The sequence below is a fragment of the Mobula hypostoma genome, chromosome 8 (assembly GCF_963921235.1).
Source record: "Mobula hypostoma chromosome 8, sMobHyp1.1, whole genome shotgun sequence".
NCBI classification, from domain to species: Eukaryota; Metazoa; Chordata; class Chondrichthyes; order Myliobatiformes; family Myliobatidae; genus Mobula; species Mobula hypostoma.
The window spans coordinates 57285785-57305205 of NC_086104.1; the positions used below are offsets into that span (position 1 = coordinate 57285785).

The 19421-nt window shown below is 41.7% G+C and overlaps 1 protein-coding gene across 4 annotated transcripts in view; it reads right to left on the reverse strand.

Moving 5' to 3' along the window:
- Positions 1 to 2116: 2116 nt before the first annotated feature.
- LOC134350552 (clathrin heavy chain linker domain-containing protein 1-like) overlaps positions 2117 to 19421 on the reverse strand; it is a 60839-nt gene continuing 43534 nt past the window's right edge. For 3 of the 4 annotated variants that reach the window (XM_063055891.1, XM_063055888.1, XM_063055892.1), the window contains one exon: positions 13116 to 16737. In XM_063055891.1, the coding sequence (XP_062911961.1) occupies positions 16529 to 16737 (209 nt within the window). In that variant the 3' untranslated portion in view covers positions 13116 to 16528. Of the gene's footprint in view, positions 2216 to 13115; positions 16738 to 19421 lie in introns of those variants that run through there. The other variant, XM_063055889.1, reaches the window with a different exon arrangement.

Below are 19421 nucleotides of genomic sequence, written 5' to 3' on the forward strand. Positions count from 1 at the left end.
ACATTGGCTTTTCTAAAACAAATATTTCCTAAGATTCTTCATCTTGATTGCTAACTATTCAGACTTGCCTTTGATGCCCTCTTGTGGTCGAATATAAATTTTTTGAATCGGAGATATTAATAGTGACAATATACAACTATATAATGGTAATATCTTTGGAACCCTTAAAGGAATAAAAGCTCTGAACTCTGCATAATGTAAATATCTCCCAAATGCACAACTTCACCAACAAGAATAATGGCAGCCTTCACATAGGAAAACCACAGCTTCCAGTTCCCCTCCAGATCAAACATCACATTAAATTGGAAATTCCTCCTTCTTTGCTGGATTATATCCTTAGAGTAGAAAAGACAAACAGTTCAAAATAATTGGTGTATCATATTATCATAATCTTGGTGTATTAAAGGGCAAGCTTAGCCAATAACATACAATCCTCTAAGTGAATTAATTCAGGAAAATGTTACTATTTGTTTCATGCACCTATCCTCATGTCTGTTATGGCTGCAAACTAACATCTGGGTTTTTACCCTCATGCCATGGGAACAATAAGGCTCTTTTATGTGTTACATGCTCAAGGAGATCTGTATTTTTTTTTTGAGAATGATGTAATGGTCTTTTGGAGGTCACCTGATGTCATTTTCCCGCTGATGTGAGGTCATGTGATGACATGTGCACCATGGGTATATAAGGGTAGACCCCAGATGATGCAGTTGGTTTTTAGTTTGTAGATTTCCAGGTAGAACGTGCTGAGTCTCCGTTTCTGTTGTGTATTTGTTTTTATGACGCAGTTCCATTTTTTAAACAGTTGTTACGTTCTGTTGCAAGATACCATATTACTGGACTGGAAATTTTTGGCTAGATGTGCTGATTTACCTTATCCCAGCAGTAGAAGGGAGAGTGAAGACTTTATCGAAGTACAGGACCCGAAGGATTGAGAGCAGTTGGCATCGTTTGGCAGTTTAACAAAGGATCGACCTTATTGAGTCTTCGTTGAGGGAGTAGCGACCTGCATCGAAGATAACTCTTGCCAAAAGGAGCAAAGAGTTCATGCAAAGGTTTGCTCTCTAGAAACTAAGGTCAGTTGTTTTAAACTGTTTATTTACTGCATCGTGAATCCTTTGGACAGAACCAGCAGGAAAATCGCATCTATGAAGAAATCCTTCTCCAGAGAAGACTCTCCCAATTGAACGTATAAATCTGTTGGACTTTCGCAGTTACCATTCTAAGAACTATATCTGACTTTATCGCTTTAAGAACTGTTTTCGCATTTAACACTTTAAGAACAAGTGCCGAATGACGATTTGTTAAACGGCTGCATAACGGTTAACTTCCGGTTAAAGTTTTCGTTTGTTTTTTTTATCGTTTATCCGTGTTTAATAAATGTTTGGTTGTTTTTATATAACCTGTCTCGATTGATATTCATTGTTGCCGGTTACGTAACATATGGACAAGACATCTCATAGAAATAAAAAGTCAAGACAGCAAAGTTCTACAAACCTCAAATTTTTTGGCTCTTTTGGAAGAATCTAAGTTTCTCATTAAGTTGACTCTCATTCACTAAGTTTCACGTAAACTATGCTTATTGGGGAAAAATTTCGGCCTTTTTAAAATTCTATTTGTGTGTCTGAGGAAAATCATAAGTTCAGGGTATTTTATTTATAAATGAATCATCTCAGCATTTTGCTCCACATTATTATACTCAGTTATCAGATAACTTGAAAGACAAAGGAAATTAGTGGTCAAAGAGAACTGCACAGATGGAAAGAGTTGTTTGTAGCATAGGTGGAGGAAGACCTGCTAAACACATGACCATGTTACAAAGGTTATTAGCTGAAATGTTCAGTGATCTGAATTACAGTATGTTGATTGTTCTTTCAAAAGGGTGACACTTGCTATATGATTCAGTGCAACATGTCATATATATGTTATGGAGTGAAGTTTGGGTACAGAAGTTCAGTGGGTATTTGTAGCTATCTTTAGAAAAGCTTCACATTGGAATATGACAAAGCCCCAGACCATAACAATCAGATTTCAAAAGTTCAAAGTTCAAAGTAAATTTATTATCAAAGTATATACGCATATGTCACCAGATACAACCCTAAGATTTGTTTTCTTGCGGGCGGGCATACTCAGTAAATCCAAGAACCATTAACAGAATCGATGAAAGACTGCATCCAACAGGGTGGATAATCACCAATGTGCACAGCACAACAAACTGTACGAATACAAAACAGAAAACAAAAATTAATAAATATTGAGACCATGAGATGAAGAGTCATTGACAGTCCACAGGCTGTGGGAACTGTTCAGTGTTGAGGCAAGTGAAGTTAAATGATGTTATCTCCACTGGTTCAAGATATAGGGGTAATAACTGTTCCTGAAGCAGATAGTGTGAGTCCTGAGGCTTCTGCACCTTCCTGCTGATAGTAGCAATGAGAGAAGAGCAGAACTTGGGTGGTGGGGATCCCAGATGATGGATATTACTTTCCTGCAACAGTGCTCCATGTAAATGTGTTTAATAGTGGGGAGGGCTTTACCTATGATTGACTGGGCCGTATACAGTACTTTCTTAGTACATCATTGCTGTATTCTCTACATTACAGGCATGAAACAGCACACCCTGACATCTTCTTCATCATTTTGGGAGATTTTAACCAGGCCAGCTTGAAAAAAATCACTAAAACTCACTTATAGTATTAGAGGAAATAACATACTAGACCACTGTTACACCATCATCAAGAGTGCTTACTGTGCTATTCCACACCCACACTTCAGAAAGTCTGATCACCTGGCTGTACTTCAACTCCAAGTACAGGCAGAGACTGAAGACTGCAGCACCAGTTGTGAGGACCAAGAAGGTATGGACAAGGGAAGCACAGGAGTGCCTACAGGACTGCTTTGAATCAATGGATTGAACAGTATTCAGGGATTCATCTTCGAACCCGGATGAGTATGCTGTAGTTGTTACTGACTTCATTAAAACTTGTCTGGATGAGTGTGTGCCTACAAGATTTGCTGTACATTCCCAAACTAAGAGTCATGGATAAACCAGGAGGTTTGTCATCTGCTGAGGGCTAGATCTGTAGCATTTAAGTCTTGTGACCCAGGTCTGTACAAGAAAACCAGGTGTGACTTGTGCAGGGCGATTTCAAGAGTGAAGAAACTATTTTGAACAAGGTTGGAGGCGACATCAGATGCATGACAACTCTGGCAGGGTTTGCAGGACATTACTTTCTACAAAGTGAAACCCAACATCATAAATGGCAGCGATGCTTCATTACCAGATGAACTTAATGCCTTCTATGCCTGCTTTAAAAGGGAGAATATAACTACAGCTGTGAAGATCGCTGCTGTACCTGGTGGCATTGTGATCTCTGTCTCAGAGGCCCATGTCAGGCTGTCTTTCAACAGGGTGAACTCTTGTAAGGTTGCGGGCCCCAATGGAGTACCTGGTAAGGTCTGAAAACTTGTACCAACAAACTGGCAGGTGTATTCAAAGACATTATCAATCTCTCACTGCTATGGTCAGAAGTTCCCACCTGTTTCAAAAGGGCAACAATTACACCAGTGCCCAAAAAGAGTGGTGTGAGCTGCCTTAAAGACCATCGTCCAGTGCCACTCATACCTACAGTGATGAAATGCTTTGAGAAGTTGTTGGTAGCTGGAATCAACAAAGCCTCAGCAAAGACTGGACCTACTGCAATTTGTCTATTGCCGCAATAGGTCTATGGCAGATGCAATCTCAGTGGCTCTTCAGGCAGCCTTAGATCACCTGGACAATGCAAACACCTGTATCAGGATGCTATTTATTGACTATAGCTCAGCGTTTAACACTGACAGGAAAAGAGGCAAAGACCCTAAAACCGGTTGCTTCAGGCAGATGGAACTCATCAGCCATGGTTGGCAGTTTATCTTGGAGAAGGAAAACTCTGATCTCTAACGTCTTCTGCCTTGTGGCTATACCCACTCATGGGGAAAGCTTCGGGAATAAACGCCGTGGAAAAATCTGGAACTGTAATCCCTAAGGCAGTCCTACACTGAGTTCAACACTAGCTGGTAAAACCTGCAGCGTTGCTAGTGCCAAGCTGTATTGGTCTCTGCCATTCCTTTGGATTCATCAGCTGCGTGGAGAGGGGGGAACCTGCTACATGGGCAATTTTTTGCTCTCCATATCGTACTGCCCTGGCTTTCATATTATGTAGACAGGTGAAATGCAACAGCCATGGTCACCCCCAACCAATGGAGGCCCTCAAGGTAAATAGACATTTAGATACAAAAGGTATCAAGTGAGTATATAGAGCTAAATGGTGTTCAAACAGAACCAGCCAAGAATGTATTGATTGCAAGGATGCTCAGGAGTTTAATGGACTCCTGGTCCTATATACTGTGTTTCTAATAGATCAGGAGGCCCAAAATGGAGAGACTGGAATGGAAGTGGAATGGAGAAATAAATGAATAAGTACGTAACTGGAATCTCAGGGTCACCTTTGTGAACTGAATGAAGGTGTTCTACAATGCACTCAGTCTGTGATTGGTTTCTCCAGTGTACAGATTGGGAGAAATACAGGAGAATTACTGCTTCAACATAAAGAGTTGTTTGCACGTTGGAAATGAAAAATAAAAAGCTCAGGTGTTACATCTCCCACTGTGGATGATCCTAACTGGAAGCAAGATGGTAAAAAGGAATGATTGAGATAGCCGTGGGAGTTCTGGGCTTGTAACAGGTATTAGTCACTAACCTATTCCCTGAAATGGAAATAGGGAACTCATAAAAGGAAATGAAGAATTGGAAATGGAACATATGAAAGCAAGAGTAGGTTAGAAATTGGCAGCAAAGATAATGACATGTTTTTTAGCTCTAAGTGAATGTAAGAAGCAGCACCAATAGTTCTTAATATACTCGAAGAAGAGGTGAGGAAGGAGATCCAAATAGTACTGAAACATGTAGTGCTGTCCCACTCTTCAGAGAAAGGCAGAGCTCAGCTTGCGGGTCTCGTACCTATACCTTTGACTTGAAAAAAATCTGTCAAGTTGAAATTGGAGTCATTCAGTATAAGAAGGCGTACAGAATATGAGGATGGACTGGATGAGCCTCTGTTCAAGGATATGATGGGGTCTCAAACAATGCTAGAATGCTGCAGGAACTCAACAGATCAAACAGCATCAGTGGCAAGGAATAAACGGTCAACATTTTGTGCTGAGACTCTTCATCAATGAATTGAATTGAATTGACTTCATTACTTACACCCTTCACATACATGAGGAGTAAAAATCTTTACGTTATGTCTCCATCTAAATATGCAATTATGTACAACAGGACAGTCAATATAACATAGAAGTACAATTGTATCAGTGTGAATTAATCAGTCTGATGGCCTGGTGGAAGAAGCTGTCTGTTGGTCCTGGCTTTTATACTGTGGTACCGTTTCCCGGATGGTAGCAACTGGAACAGTTTATGGTTGTGGTGACTTGGGTCCCCAATGATCCTTTGAGCCCTTTTTACACACCTGTCTCTGTAAATGTCCTGAATAGTGGTAAGTTCACATCTACAGATGTGCTGGGCTGTCCACACCACTCTCTGCAGAGTCCTGCGATTAAGGGAAGTACAGTTCCCATACCAGGCAGTGATGCAGCCAGTCAGGATGCTCTCAATTGTGCCCCTGTAGAAAGTTCTTTGGATTTGGGGACACATACCAAACTTCTTCAATCTGTCTGAGGTGAAAGAGGCGCTGTGTGTGCCTTTTTCACCACACAGCCGGTATGTACAGTCCACGTGTGATCCTCGGTGATGTGTATGCCGAGGAATTTAAAGCTGTTTACCCTCTCAACCCCAGATCCTATGATGTCAATAGGGGTTAGCCTGTCTCCATTCCTCCTGTAGTCCACAACCAGCTCCTTTGTTTTTGCGACATTGAGGGAGAGGTTGTTTTCTTGACACCACTGTGTCAGAGAGATGACTTCTGCTTTGTAGGCTGCCTTGTTATTATTTGAGATTAGTCCAATCAATGTAGTATTGTCAGCAAATTTAATTAGCAGATTGGAGCTGTGGATGGTGACAGTCATGGGTATACAGAGAGTACAGGAGGGGGCTTAGTACACAGCCCTGTGGGGCACCTGTGTTGAAGGTCAGAGGAGCAGAGGTGTCTGACAGGAAGTTCAAGATCCAGCTGCACAAGGCAGGGTGAAGGTCGAGGTCTCTGAGCATCTTGTCAAGCCTGGAGGGAATTATGGTGTTGAATGCTGAACTGTAGTCCAAGAACAGCATTCTCACGTAAGCATCCTTCTTCTCCAGAGGTGTAAGGATGGTGTGTAGAGCTGTGGCTATTGTGTCACCTGTCCACTGGTTGTGTTGGTAGGTGAATTGTAGGGGACCAATGTGGGTGGTAGCATGCTGCAGATGTAGTTCTTGAACAGCCTCTCCAAGCATTTGCTTATTATTGAGTTGAGTGTGACAGGACTTCAGTCACTCAGACATGTTACCTTGGTCTTTTTAGGTACATGGACAATGGTGGATGTTTTGAAACAGGAGGGCACTCTACACTGATAGAGGGAAGAGATTAAACACACAGCCAGTTGTGCTGCGCACATCCTGAGTACCCGCCCTGGGATGCCGTCTGGTCACGCAGCCTTACGACTGTCCACTCATTGGTAACATCTGCGTACTTTAGCCTCAGATATGACCAGGTTGCAAATTGCTTTGGCGGCTCTCCCTGGGCACTCAGCAACACATCATCCTGGTGTCTCTTTTGTGGACACAGAATCTCCTTTCTGTCCCCATAACTATAGAGTCCCCTATAATTACTGCATTGCCTGATTTTACCTTTCCCTGTCGAGCCTCAGAGTTGGCCACAGTGTCACCAGCCCGACAACTGCTGCCATGATCTGATGTGTCATTCCCTCCCAGCAGCATCCAAAGGGGTATTTTTGTTGCTGAAGGGAATAGCAACAGGGGATCCAAGCACTGACTTCTTAATCTCCTTACCTCTCCTGGTAGTCATCTGTCTACTGTCCGAAGCCTGCACTCAGGGTGTGACCACCTCTTCCAAATTCTAGTCTTTAATATCTGCAGCCTCCCGAATGATCCTAATTACATCCAAACCTAGCTCCAACTCCTTGATTCAGTCAGTCAGGGACTTAAGTTGGGTGCACTTCCATCAGATGTCGTCATCAGAGAAACCGTCAGGTATCCCGAATTCCCACATCTGACAGGAGAAGCATTCCATCCTGACTATGCTATAACAAAAAAGAAAAAGGTTTGTTTAAGACTACCCTCCTTTTATTTGCAGCTGAGGTTGGGCTTTTGATGCCAACACTTTCATGCCTCTACAGTCCAGAAAGACCCAGACTTGTTCAAATCTGCTCCTTTTATCCTTTCTTCTGACTTCCACAGAGGTCTGACCCGATAAACACTTCTGTCGCTTGAGTCATTGAAAACACTTTTCTTCTACATGCTCTAATCAGGATAGGTGTAAGAGAAAAATATGCAGCTATTTAGTTGCCCCAATTCCTCTGTTGACCCTACTGAGAAGGTTTGCAAATCACGTTGACCACTACTCTTGCAACAGTAAAGCTGACTATCTGTTTTGTTGGGTGAAAGGCCATCCTCAGCTCTTCTCTTTCGAGGTGTGACCATGTAGAAGGTGTCTGACATCTTCTGCTTGCAATTTAATTTTGTCTTGGCTGACTGTAGCTGCTAGATATCCAGCAATGGAGGTGTATATAGGTAGCACTGATCATAAGACATAGGAACAAATTAAGCCACTCAGCCCATCAAGTCTGTCATTCCATCATGGCTGATTTATTATCCCTCTCAACCCCATTCTTCTGTCTTCTCCCTGTAACCTTTGGCACCTTGACTAATCAAGAACCTATCAACTTCTGCTTTAAATATACTCAATGACTTGACCTCCCCAGCTGGCTGTGGCAATGAATTCCAGGTTCACTACCCTCTGGCTAAAAGAAAAATCCTCATGTCTGTTCTAAATGAACGTCCCTCTATTCTGGTGCTGTGCCCTCTGTTCCTACGCTCCCCCGCAATAGGAAACATCCTCTCCACATTCATTCTATCTATGCCTTTTAATATTCGATAGGTTTCAGTGAGATCCCCATTTTTCTAAACTCCAGCAAGCACAGGCATAGAGCCATCAAATACTCCTCATACATTGACCCTTTTGTTCTCATGAACTCCTCTGAACATCCTCTCAACATTACTTTGCTTATGACAACCAGTAATGATTCAGGAATTATATTTTCAGCATGAGCAGAGTGTTCCCAAACCAGGGTAACAGTGTAAACATTCCTGCTGTGGTTCTCAGTCAGCTTCCATCCAATTTAATTGTGATTTTAAATGGCTAGATCTCACTTAACCCATTGCAAATGTATTGTGAGATGAGCCAATATTATAATTGAGGTTTAAAAAGTAAAAGAACCCGTGCACTGCAATTTCTCAGCTTCTCAATATCATATGTTGTTCAATATCAAAATTGGCAGCTTGTTTAAAAGAGGAAATTGTAAACTGCCGGGAGATATCAGCAACTGGAGAAAATCTGCAGATGCTGGAAATCCAAGTAACACACACAAACTGCTGGAGGAAGTATCACCAGATTAGTTAGATTGGCATAAAACTAGCAAATAGAATTTAAATCCATTTTAAATCCAAAAGAAGTGCGAGGCAGGCAAAGTAGTGAATACATGAAGAACACCAAGATATTAAGAAATGTCAAGTATTTTGCATCACGGTACCATTGCTACACCACCATCAAGAATACATACCGTGCTATTCCACGCCCTCACTTCGGGAACTCTGATCACTTGGCTGTACTTCTACTCCCTGAGTATAGGCAGAGACTGAAGATTGCAGCACCAGTAGTGAGGACCAAGAAGGTTTGGACAAGGGAAGCACAAGAGCACCAACAGGACTGCTTTGAATCTGTGGACTGGATTGTATTCAGAGATTCATCTTCGAACCTGGATGAGTATGCTGCAGTTGTTACTGACTTCATTAAAACCTGTGTGGATGAGTGTGTGCCTACAAAGACTTACTGTACATTCCCAAACCAAAATGCCATGGAAGAACCAGGAGGTACATCGTCTGCTGAAGGCTAGATCTGTGGCATTCAAGTCTGGCAACCCAGGCCTGTACCAGAAAATCAGGTATGATTTGCGGAGGGCTATTTCAAGGGCGAAGAGACAATTTTGAACGAGGTTGGAGGTAACTCTGGCAGGGTTTGCAAGACATTACTTCCTACAAAGCAAAATCCAACAGCATAAATGGCAGCGATGCTTCACTATCAGATGAACTCAACGCCTTCTATGGCAGCTTTGAAAAAGAGAATACAACTACAGCTTTGAAGATCCCTGCTACACCTGATAACCCTGTGATCTCTGTCTCAGGTAGGTCTTTTGTAAAAGCAAAATGTCGTAAAACGAACGTTTGGAAAGCAGGGTCACCTGCTACTGTAATCTATTTATTTATTTATTTATTTATAAATTTCCTTTTTTTATTATTTTTTTTTCTCTTCTATATTATGTATTGCATTGAACTGCTGCTGCTAAGTTAACAAATTTCATGTCACATGCCGGTGATAATAAACCTGATTCTGATGATCCTGGCTTTCACCTTGGTGGAAAGATTCTGAATCAGAACCAGAATTATTATCAGGAGGTTAGTTACCTTGCCATTGGATTTTCGGCTGGATACCTGTTCTTGTAGCCACAGTATTTAAAAGGCTGATCAATTAATATCTGGTCTCTAGAGATTACCGCTCCACCCTCCTCCACCGTTGGCATACCTGGGCAATTTTGCTCATTGTCAAGTTACAATTAGGGCTGTATCTCATCTCACAGCCTTTGTTTTATTCAATACTCTTAGCTGTTTCTTAATATCACATGGAATACAGTAAATCTAATTGCCTAAAGACTGGCTTCCGTCATGGTGAGACTCTCCCCAAGAAGCCCCAGTTCTCACTGAACAATATATTTAGTACACCTACCGAGTCCTGTCATCATTAACAATGAGTCAATTCTTGGAGACTCCACCCTATTAGCTTTTAAATTGATCACTAATTATCTTTGATTATTTGTCGAAGAATTGTAGAATTATAATGTGATTTGCTGGTTGCAGGTTTGTTAATTTTGTTTATTGCCTGCTGCTTAGCACATAAATAGTCTGGTGTTGTTGCTTTGCCAGGTTGGTATCTCCCTTTTTGGCGTGTCTTTCCTCATCTCTCAAACAAATTGCATCCTTGGCTTGATTATTTCAATAGATTTGAGGGATATGCTCGGCTTTGAGGTTACAAACTGTGATATTCATTTACTTCTGCTACTTATGGTTCACAGTGCCTCGTGATGCCCAGTTTTAAGCTCCAAGGTCTGTTTTGAACCTACCCCAATGTAGCCTGATGGAGCCAATGAAGTAACATGCAAATTAGACCAAGAGTGATAGCACATTTTCATTGAAGGGCATTACTGAAACAGATGGATTTTTAGCTGCAATATAGCAATTTCATGGTTAGATTTGTAAACGCTTTTAAAAAAAAAACAGATTATTTTAACTTTTTAAATTCTACCTTAGTAGGATTTGAACTAACATTGCTGGATTGTTAGTCTTGGACTCTGGGTACACTGTACATGAAAAACTGCATTCAACAAAATAGATTGGAACAAAGGGAACTGAGTGGCAATCTCACTGAGAGTGTAAAAAGTTATGAAAGGCCTAGTAGAACAGATGGTGTGCATTCCTCCTCAGGTCCGTGTCAACAGGTTCTAGACGAACTGATTGACATAATCAGCAGACATGAAACAGCATACCCTGATGCCTTTCCCATCATTTTGGGAGATTTTAACCAGGTCAGCTTGAAAAAGTACTGAAATAATTATCACTTGTGGAACCAGAGGAGCTGACACACTGGATCACTGTTATACTGCCATCAAGAATGTTTACTGCACCATCCCATGACCACACTTTGGAAAGTCTGATCACCTGGCTGTACTTCTACTCCCTGAGTATAGGCAGAGAGAAGACTGCAACACCAGTAGAGAGGACCAAGAAGGTATGGACAAGGGAGGCAGAGGAACGCTTACAGGATGCTTTGAGTCAGTGGGCGGTATTCAGGAATTCGTCTTTGAGTCTGAATGAATATGCCACAGTTGTCACTGACTTCATTAAAACCTGTGTGGATGAGTGTGTGCTTACAAGAACTTACCGTTCATACCCAAAATTAAAAGCTGTGGATGAACCAGGAGATTTGTAGTCTGCTGAGGGCTAGATCTGTGGCATTCAAGTCTGGTGATCTAGGGCTATACAAGAGGGCCAGATGATTACAGAGGGCTATCTCAAGAGCAAAAGAACAATCCTGATTGAGGTTAGAGGCGGAACTGGATGCACGTCAACTCTGGCAGGCTTTGCAGATCATTACTTCCTACAAAACAAAACCTAATACCATGAATGGCAGTGATGCTTCACTCCCAGATGAGCTCAATGTCTTTATGCACATTTGGAAAGTGCGAATAAAACTACAGCTTTGGTGATACCTGCAGCATCTGGTGACCCTGTGATCTCTGTATCAGAGGCCAATATCAGAACATCTTTCAAGAGGGTCTACCCTCACAAGGTGACTGACCTTGATGGAATATCTGGTAGGGTTCTGAAAATGTGTGCCAACCAACTGGTGGTTGTGTTCAAAGACATTCTGAATCTCTCTTTGCTATAGTTGGAAGTTCCCACCTGCTTCAAAAAGGTAACAATCAGAACAGTGCCCAGGAAGAGAAGAGTAAGCTGCCTTAATGACTTTCGTCCAGTAGCACTCTCATCTATGGAGAAGAAGTGCTATGAGATGTTGGTTATGGCTAGTATCAACTTCAGTCTAAGCAAGGAGATGGATCCACTGCAATTTGCCTATCACCCCAATAAGTCTACAGCAAATGCAATCTCATTGGTTCTTTACGCGGCCTTGAATCACTTGGACTATATTAATACATACGTCAGGCTGCTGTTTATTGATTACAGTCAAGAGTTTAACACAATAATTCCTACAGTCTGACCAAAAGCTCCAAAACCTGGGCCACTGTGCTTCCCTCTGCAATTGGATCCTCAACCTCCTCAGTGGAAGACCAGAGTTTGTGCAGATCAGAAATAACATCTCCACCTCACTGATAATCAACACTGGCATATCCCTAAGATGTGTGCTTAGCCCACTGTTCTACTCTCTCTACAAACATGACTGTGTGGCCCCGCACAGTTCAAATGCCATCTATAAATTTGATGGCATGATTATTGTTGGCAGAATTTCAGATGGTGATAAGAAGGTGCACAGGACCGAGACAGATCAGTTGATTGAGTGGTGTCTCAGCAACAACCTTGCACTCAACATTAGTAAGACCAAAGAACTGATTGTGGATTTCAGAAAAGGTAAGATAAGGGAACACACACCAGTCCTCATCGAGATATCAGAAGTGGAAAGGATGAGCAATTTCAAGTTCCTGAATGTCAACACCTCTGAGGGTTTATCCTGGGCCAAACATGTTGATGCATTTACAAAGAAGGAATGACAGTGGCTATACTTCATTAGGGGTTTGAGGAGATTTGGTATGTCACCAAAGACATTTGCACATTTCGACAGATGTACCATGGAGAGCATTTTATCTGGCTGCATCGCCATCTGGTATGGGGGGGGGGGGAAGGGGTGGTGGCACTGCATAAGACCAAAATAAGTTGTAGGAAGTTGTGAATTCAATCAGTTCCATCATGGGCAATAGCCTCGTCAGCATCGAAGACACCTTCAAAGAGCAATGCCTCAAAAAAGTGGCATTTATCATTAAGGACTCCATCACCCAGGACATGTTCTCTTCTCATTGCTACTGTCATGGAAGAGGTACAGGAGCCTGAAGGCAAATACTCAACAATTCAGGAATAGCTTCTTCCCCTCTGTCATCAGATTTCTGAATGGACATTGAACCCATGAAACTTACCTCATGAATTTTTTTTCTCTTTGCACAACTTATTTAACTTTAAAAAGAAATAAACATATACCTCTCAGTGTAATTTACAGTTTTATTATGTATTGCAATGTACTGCTGCCACATAATATTCAAATTTCATGACATATGCCAGTGATATTAAATCTGATTCTGATTCTGACTGCATGATCAGAAAAAGTCTTCCCCTCAAAGCACAGCTTTCATTGACTAGGACACATTGATTTAGGGTAATCATTAAAAGGCTTAGCAAGTTTTTGAGAAAACCTTATTTCACTCTAGGAGTCAATAAAAGTGGGAGCAGCAGATACTTAAGTCACATTTTTAAAAGTACCTGATTGAGCATTTGAAGAGTTGTAAACTGCATGGCTAAGAACCTAAAACTGGAAAATAATAAAAGCTTAGTTTCTACTTTTGACCATCATGGATTTAATGTGTTACATGGACTCCTCTGCAATAATTTTCCAATATTGATATAGCATTTAGCGTACGTCAGCATAGGAGACATTTGTATTTGATGCACAGTTCCACAAGGGGAAGTTAAAAAGGTAAATATATTTTGATCTTGATGAAGGGTCTCGGCCTGAAATGTCAACTTATTCCTCTCCAAAGATGTTGCCTGACTGTGTATATTGCTCAGTATATTCTGCTAGCTCAGTTAATATCAGTCCTGATCATAAGACCATAAGATATAGGAGCAGAATTAGGTCATTTGGCTGTTCGAGTTTGATCCGCCATTACAGTATGGTTAACCCAATTTTCCTTTAAGCCCCAATATCCTGCTTTCTCCCTGTATCCCTTCATGCCCTGACCAACCAAAACATCTATCAACCTTTTCTTTAAATATACATAAAGACTTGGCCTCCACAGAATTCCACAGATTCACCACACTCTGGCTGAAGACATTCCTGCTCATCTCCATTATAAAAGGATGCCCCTCTATTCTGATGCTGTGTCCTCTGATCTTATACTCTCCCACCATAGAAAACATTCTCTCCACGTCCACTCCAACAAGGCCTTTCACCATTTGATAGGTTTCAATGAGGTCACCCCTAATTCTTCTGAGTTCTAGTGAATACACACCCAGCGCTATCAAACTCTCTTTGTATGACAAGCCAATCAATCCTGGATATTATTTTCGTGAACCCCAAAACTGCTCACAATACTCCAAGTGAGGCCTCACCAGTGCCTTATAAAGTCTCAACATTACATCCTTGCTTTTATATTCTAGTCATCTTGAAATGAATGCTAACATTGCATTTGCCTTCCTCACCATAGACTCAACCTGCAAAGAAACTCCCAAATCCCTTTGCACTTGAATTTTTTGTATTTTCTCTCCACTTTGAAAATAGTCAACCCTTTCATTTCTTCTATCAAAGTGAATGACCATACACTTCCTGAGACTGTATTCCATCTGCCATTTCTTTGCCCATTCCCTAATCTGTCTAAATCCTTCTCTAGCCTCTCTTCTTCCTCAAAACTATCTGCCCCTCCACCTATCTTAATATTGCGTGTAAACTTTGCAACAAAGCCATCCACTCTATCATCCAAATCAATGAAATATAACGTAAAAAGAATTGATCCCAACACAGACCCCTATGAAACACCACTAGTCAATGGCAGCCAACCAGAAAAGACTCCTTTTATTCCTACTCTTTGCTTCCTGCTAATGAGCCACTGCTTTATCCATGGTGGAACCTTCCCTGTAATACCATGGGCTCATAACTTGTTAAGCAGCCTCATGTGTGGGACCTTGTCAAAGGCCTTCTGAAAATCCAAGTTCCTGCAACAGATTTGTCAAGCAAGACTTTCCCTTGACGAAACCATGCTGACTATAGCCTATTTTGTCATGTACCTCCAAGTACCCTGAGACTTCATCCTTAATAATCAATTCTAACATCTTTCCAACCACTGAGGTCAGTCTAACTGGCCTAGTTTCCTTTCTTCTGCCTCTCTCCCCTCTTGAAGAGTAGAGTGACATTTGCAATTTTGCAGTCTTCCAGAATCTAGTGATTCTTGAAAGATCATTACTAATGCCTCCACACTTCCTTCACCCACCTATTTCAGAACCCTGAGGTGTACACCATCTGGTCCAGGTGAGCTATTTACCTTCAGAGCTTTCAATTTCCCAGGAACTTTCTCTCTAGTAATAGTACACACTTCATGACCCCTGACACCTGGAACTTCCACCAAACTGTTAGCGTCTTCCAGCTGTCCGATATCTACTCTCATCTCTCTTTTGCACTTCATGTATCTGAAGAAACTTTTGGTATCCTCTTTAATATTCTTGGCTAGCTTACGTGTTCTTGTACATCAGTCACTGAAAGCAAACATGCAAGTACAGCAGGCAGTGAAGAAAGCTAATGGCATGCTGGCCTTCATAACAAGGGGAATTGGGTATAAGAGCAAAGAGGTCCTTCTGCAGCTGTACAGGGCCCTGATGAGACCACACCTGGAGTACTGTGTGCAGTTTTGGTCTCCAAATTTGGGGAAGGACATTCTTGCTATTGAGGGAGTGCAGCGTAGGTTCACAAGGTTAATTCACAGGATGGCGGGACTGTCATATGTCGAAAGATTGGAGCAACTGGGCTTGTATACTCTGGAATTTAGAAGGCTGAGAGGGGATCTTATTGAAACATATAAGATTAGTAAGGGATTGAACACGCTGGAGGCAGGAAGCATGTTCCCGCTGATGGGTGAGTCCAGAACCAGAGGCCACAGTTTAAGAATAAGGGGTAGGCCATTTAGAACAGAGTTGAGGAAAAACTTTTTCACCCAGAGAGTGGTGGATATATGGAATGCTCTGCCCCAGAAGGCTGTGGAGGCCAAATCTCTGGATGCTTTCAAGAAAGAAATGGATAGAGCTCTTAAAGATAGTGGAATCAAAGGTTCTGGGGATAAGGCAGGAACTGGATACTGATTGTGGATGATCAGCCATGATCACAGTGAATGGCGGTGCTGGCTCGAATGGCCGAATGGCCTACTCCTGCACCTATTGTCTATTGTCTAACTTTAGTGTTCCATGTTCACCTCTTTTAGTTGCCCTCTGATGGTTTTTAAAAGCTTCCCAGTCCTCTAACTTCCCACTAATTTTTGCTCTGTTAAATGCCCTCTCTTTGGCTTTTATGTTTGCTTCGAAATGGAGGAGTCCATTTGAGCTTTTAATTTGTCTATAGGTTAGCCCTGAGGAAGTTAAATACTGTATTGTTGGGGTGGGGGGGGAGCTCTTATTTTTTAAACAGGGAATTTATGTATTTGTTTGTCTTTGGTCACTATTGCTAAGCAGATGTTATATCAACATTGGTATCGATGCAACCAAATGTCAGGGGAGCACGTTTGAGGCTTTATTGTTTATAGGATCCCATTGTGAACTAATTGACTGCAATGTAGATCAATGACCATATTTCAGAAGTAACTTATTGGAAAAAATATACCAGCATTTTCTGAGAATGTGATGCAATATATAGAACTGAATTTAACAAAGATTTTGACGATGTAATACTTTCCATCTTTAATTCTGAATGTTATAAAATGTACTTACAAACTGACAGAGCTACAATAAAATATGCTCTGTCAATTTTGCACCATCTTTGTCATCATCAGTTGTAATTGTTATGACTGTTCCTCCTTCTTGTGATGTGAGCACAGCAAAAATGCTGTTTGCCAATTTGTTGTAGTTATGAGTGTTGCATGCTTCTGCAATTTCCTGCCAATCTTCCAGTGTAGAGACAGCATCATTAAGGATGGCCTGTTCCAAAGCACCTAATAGTGTACATGATAATTTATATTTACGTTAGTTTTCATCATTTACCTACAACATTTATGCTACCATTAAATTTACTTCTTTGTATGAGAAATGAGAAAACTCAATTATTGAGACTTCAAACTTCCTCAGTGGACTGATCATCCATCCAATGGCAACCTTCTGGTATTCTTTCACTTGATTAGAATGTTATTGTTCATGTTCTATCACATAATTTACTCTGAGAGGTTGGTCATGACTAGACTGAACTCCTGCCTCAGCAAGGACCTGGACCCATTGCAATTTGCCTATTGCCACAACAGGTCAACAGCAGATGCAACCTCAATGGCTCTTCACATTGCATTAGATCACCTGGACAATACAAACACCCATGTCAGGATGCTGTTCATCGACTACAGCTCAGCATTTAACACCATCATTCCCACAATCCTGATTGAGAAGTTACAGAACTTGGGCCTCTGTACCTCCCTCTGCCATTGGATCGACTTTCTAACCGGTAAACCACAATCTGTGTGGATTGGTGATAATATCTCCTCCTCGCTGACGATCAACACTGGTGCACCTCAGGGGTGTGTGCTTAGCCCACTGCTCTACTCTCTCTATTCCCGTGACTGTGTGGCTGGGCATAGCTCAAATACCATCTATAAATTTACTGATGATACAACTATTTGTGCTTTAAGAATTTCAGATGGAGATGAGAGGGTGTACAGGAGCGAGATATGCCAACTAGTGAAGTGGTGTCACAGCAACAGCCTTGCACTCAACGTCATTAAGACAAAAGAGCCGATTGTGGACTTCAGGAAGGGTACAACAAAGGAACACACATCTGTCCTCATAGAGGGATCAAAAGTGCAGAGCGTGGGCAGTTTCAAGTTCCTGGGTGTCATGATCATTGAAGTCCTAACCTGGTCCTAACATATCGATGCAGTTATAAAGAAGGCAAGAGAGTGACTATACTTCATTAGGAGTTTGAAGAGATTAGGTATGCCAACAAATACACGCAAAAACATCTACAGATGTACTGTGGAGAGCATTCTGACAGGCTGTATCACTGTCTGGTATGGGGGGGGGGGTGCTACTGCACAGGACCGAAAAAAGCTGCAGAGGGTTGTAAATCTAGTTGGCTCCATCTTGGGTACTAGTCTACAAAGTACCCAGGACATCTCCAAAGAGCGGTGTCTCAGAAAGGTTGCGTCCATTATTAAGGACCTCCAGCACCCAGGGCATGCCTTTTTCTTACTGTTACCTTCAGGTAGGAGGTACAGAAACCTGACGGCACATACACAGCGATTCATGAACAGCTTCTTCCCCCTGACATCTGATTCCTAAATGGACATTGAACCCGTGAACACTACCTCAATTTTTTAATATATATTTTCTGTCTTTGCATGCTTTTTAATGTATTCAATATATGTATAATGTAATTTATTTATTTATTATTATTTCTTTTTTTCTTCTATATTACGTATTGCATTGAACTGCTGCTGCTAAGTTAACAAATTTCATGACACATGCCGGTGATAATAAACCTGATTCTGATATTTTATGTACCTTTCCCAAAGTTGCATCTACATAAGACCATAAGACGAAGGAGCAGAAGTAGGCCATTCGGCCCATCGAGTCTGCTCCGCCATTTTATCATGAGCTGATCCATTCTCCTATTTAGTCCCACTCGCCCGCCTTCTCACCATAACCTTTGATGCCCTGGCTACTCAGATACCTATCAATCTCTGCCTTAAATACACCCAATGACTTGGCCTCCACTGCTGCCCGTGGCAACAAATTCCATAGATTCACCACCCTCTGACTAAAAAAATTTCTTCACATTTCTGTTCTGAATGGGCGCCCTTCAATCCTTAAGTCATGCCCTCTCGTACTAGACTCCCCCATCATGGGAAACAACTTTGCCACATCCACTCTGTCAATGCCTTTTAACATTCGAAATGTTTCTATGAGGTCTCCCCTCATTCTTCTAAACTCCAAGGAATACAGTCCAAGAGCGGACAAATGTTCCTCATATGTTAACCCTCTCAGTCTCGGAATCATTCTAGTGAATCTTCTCTGTACCCTCTCCAATGTCAGCACACCCTTTCTTAAATAAGGAGACCAAAACTGCCCACAGTACTCCAAGTGAGGTCTCACCAGCTCCTTATAGAGCCTCAACATCACATCCCTGCTCCTATACCCTATTCCTCTAGAAATGAATGCCAACATTGCATTTGCCTTCTTCACTACTGACTCAACCAGGAGGTTAACTTTAAGGGTATCCTGTACGAGGACTCCCAAGTCCCGTTGCATCTCAGAACTTTGAATTCTTTCCCCATTTAAATAATAGTCTGCCCGTTTATTTTTTCTGCCAAAGTGCATAACCATACACTTTCCAACATTGTACTTCATTTGCCACTTCTCTGCCCATTCTTCCAATCTATCCAAGTCTCTCTGCAGACTCTCCGTTTCCTCAGCACTACCAGCCCCTCCACCTATCTTCGTATCATCAGCAAACTTAGCCACAAAGCTATCTATTCCATAATCCAAATCGTTGATGTACAATGTAAAAAGAAGCGGCCCCAACACTGATCCCTGTGGAACACCACTGGTAACTGGCATCCAACCAGAATAGGATCCCTTTATTCCCACTCTCTGTTTCCTGCCAATCAGCCAACGCTCTATCCACGTATGTAAC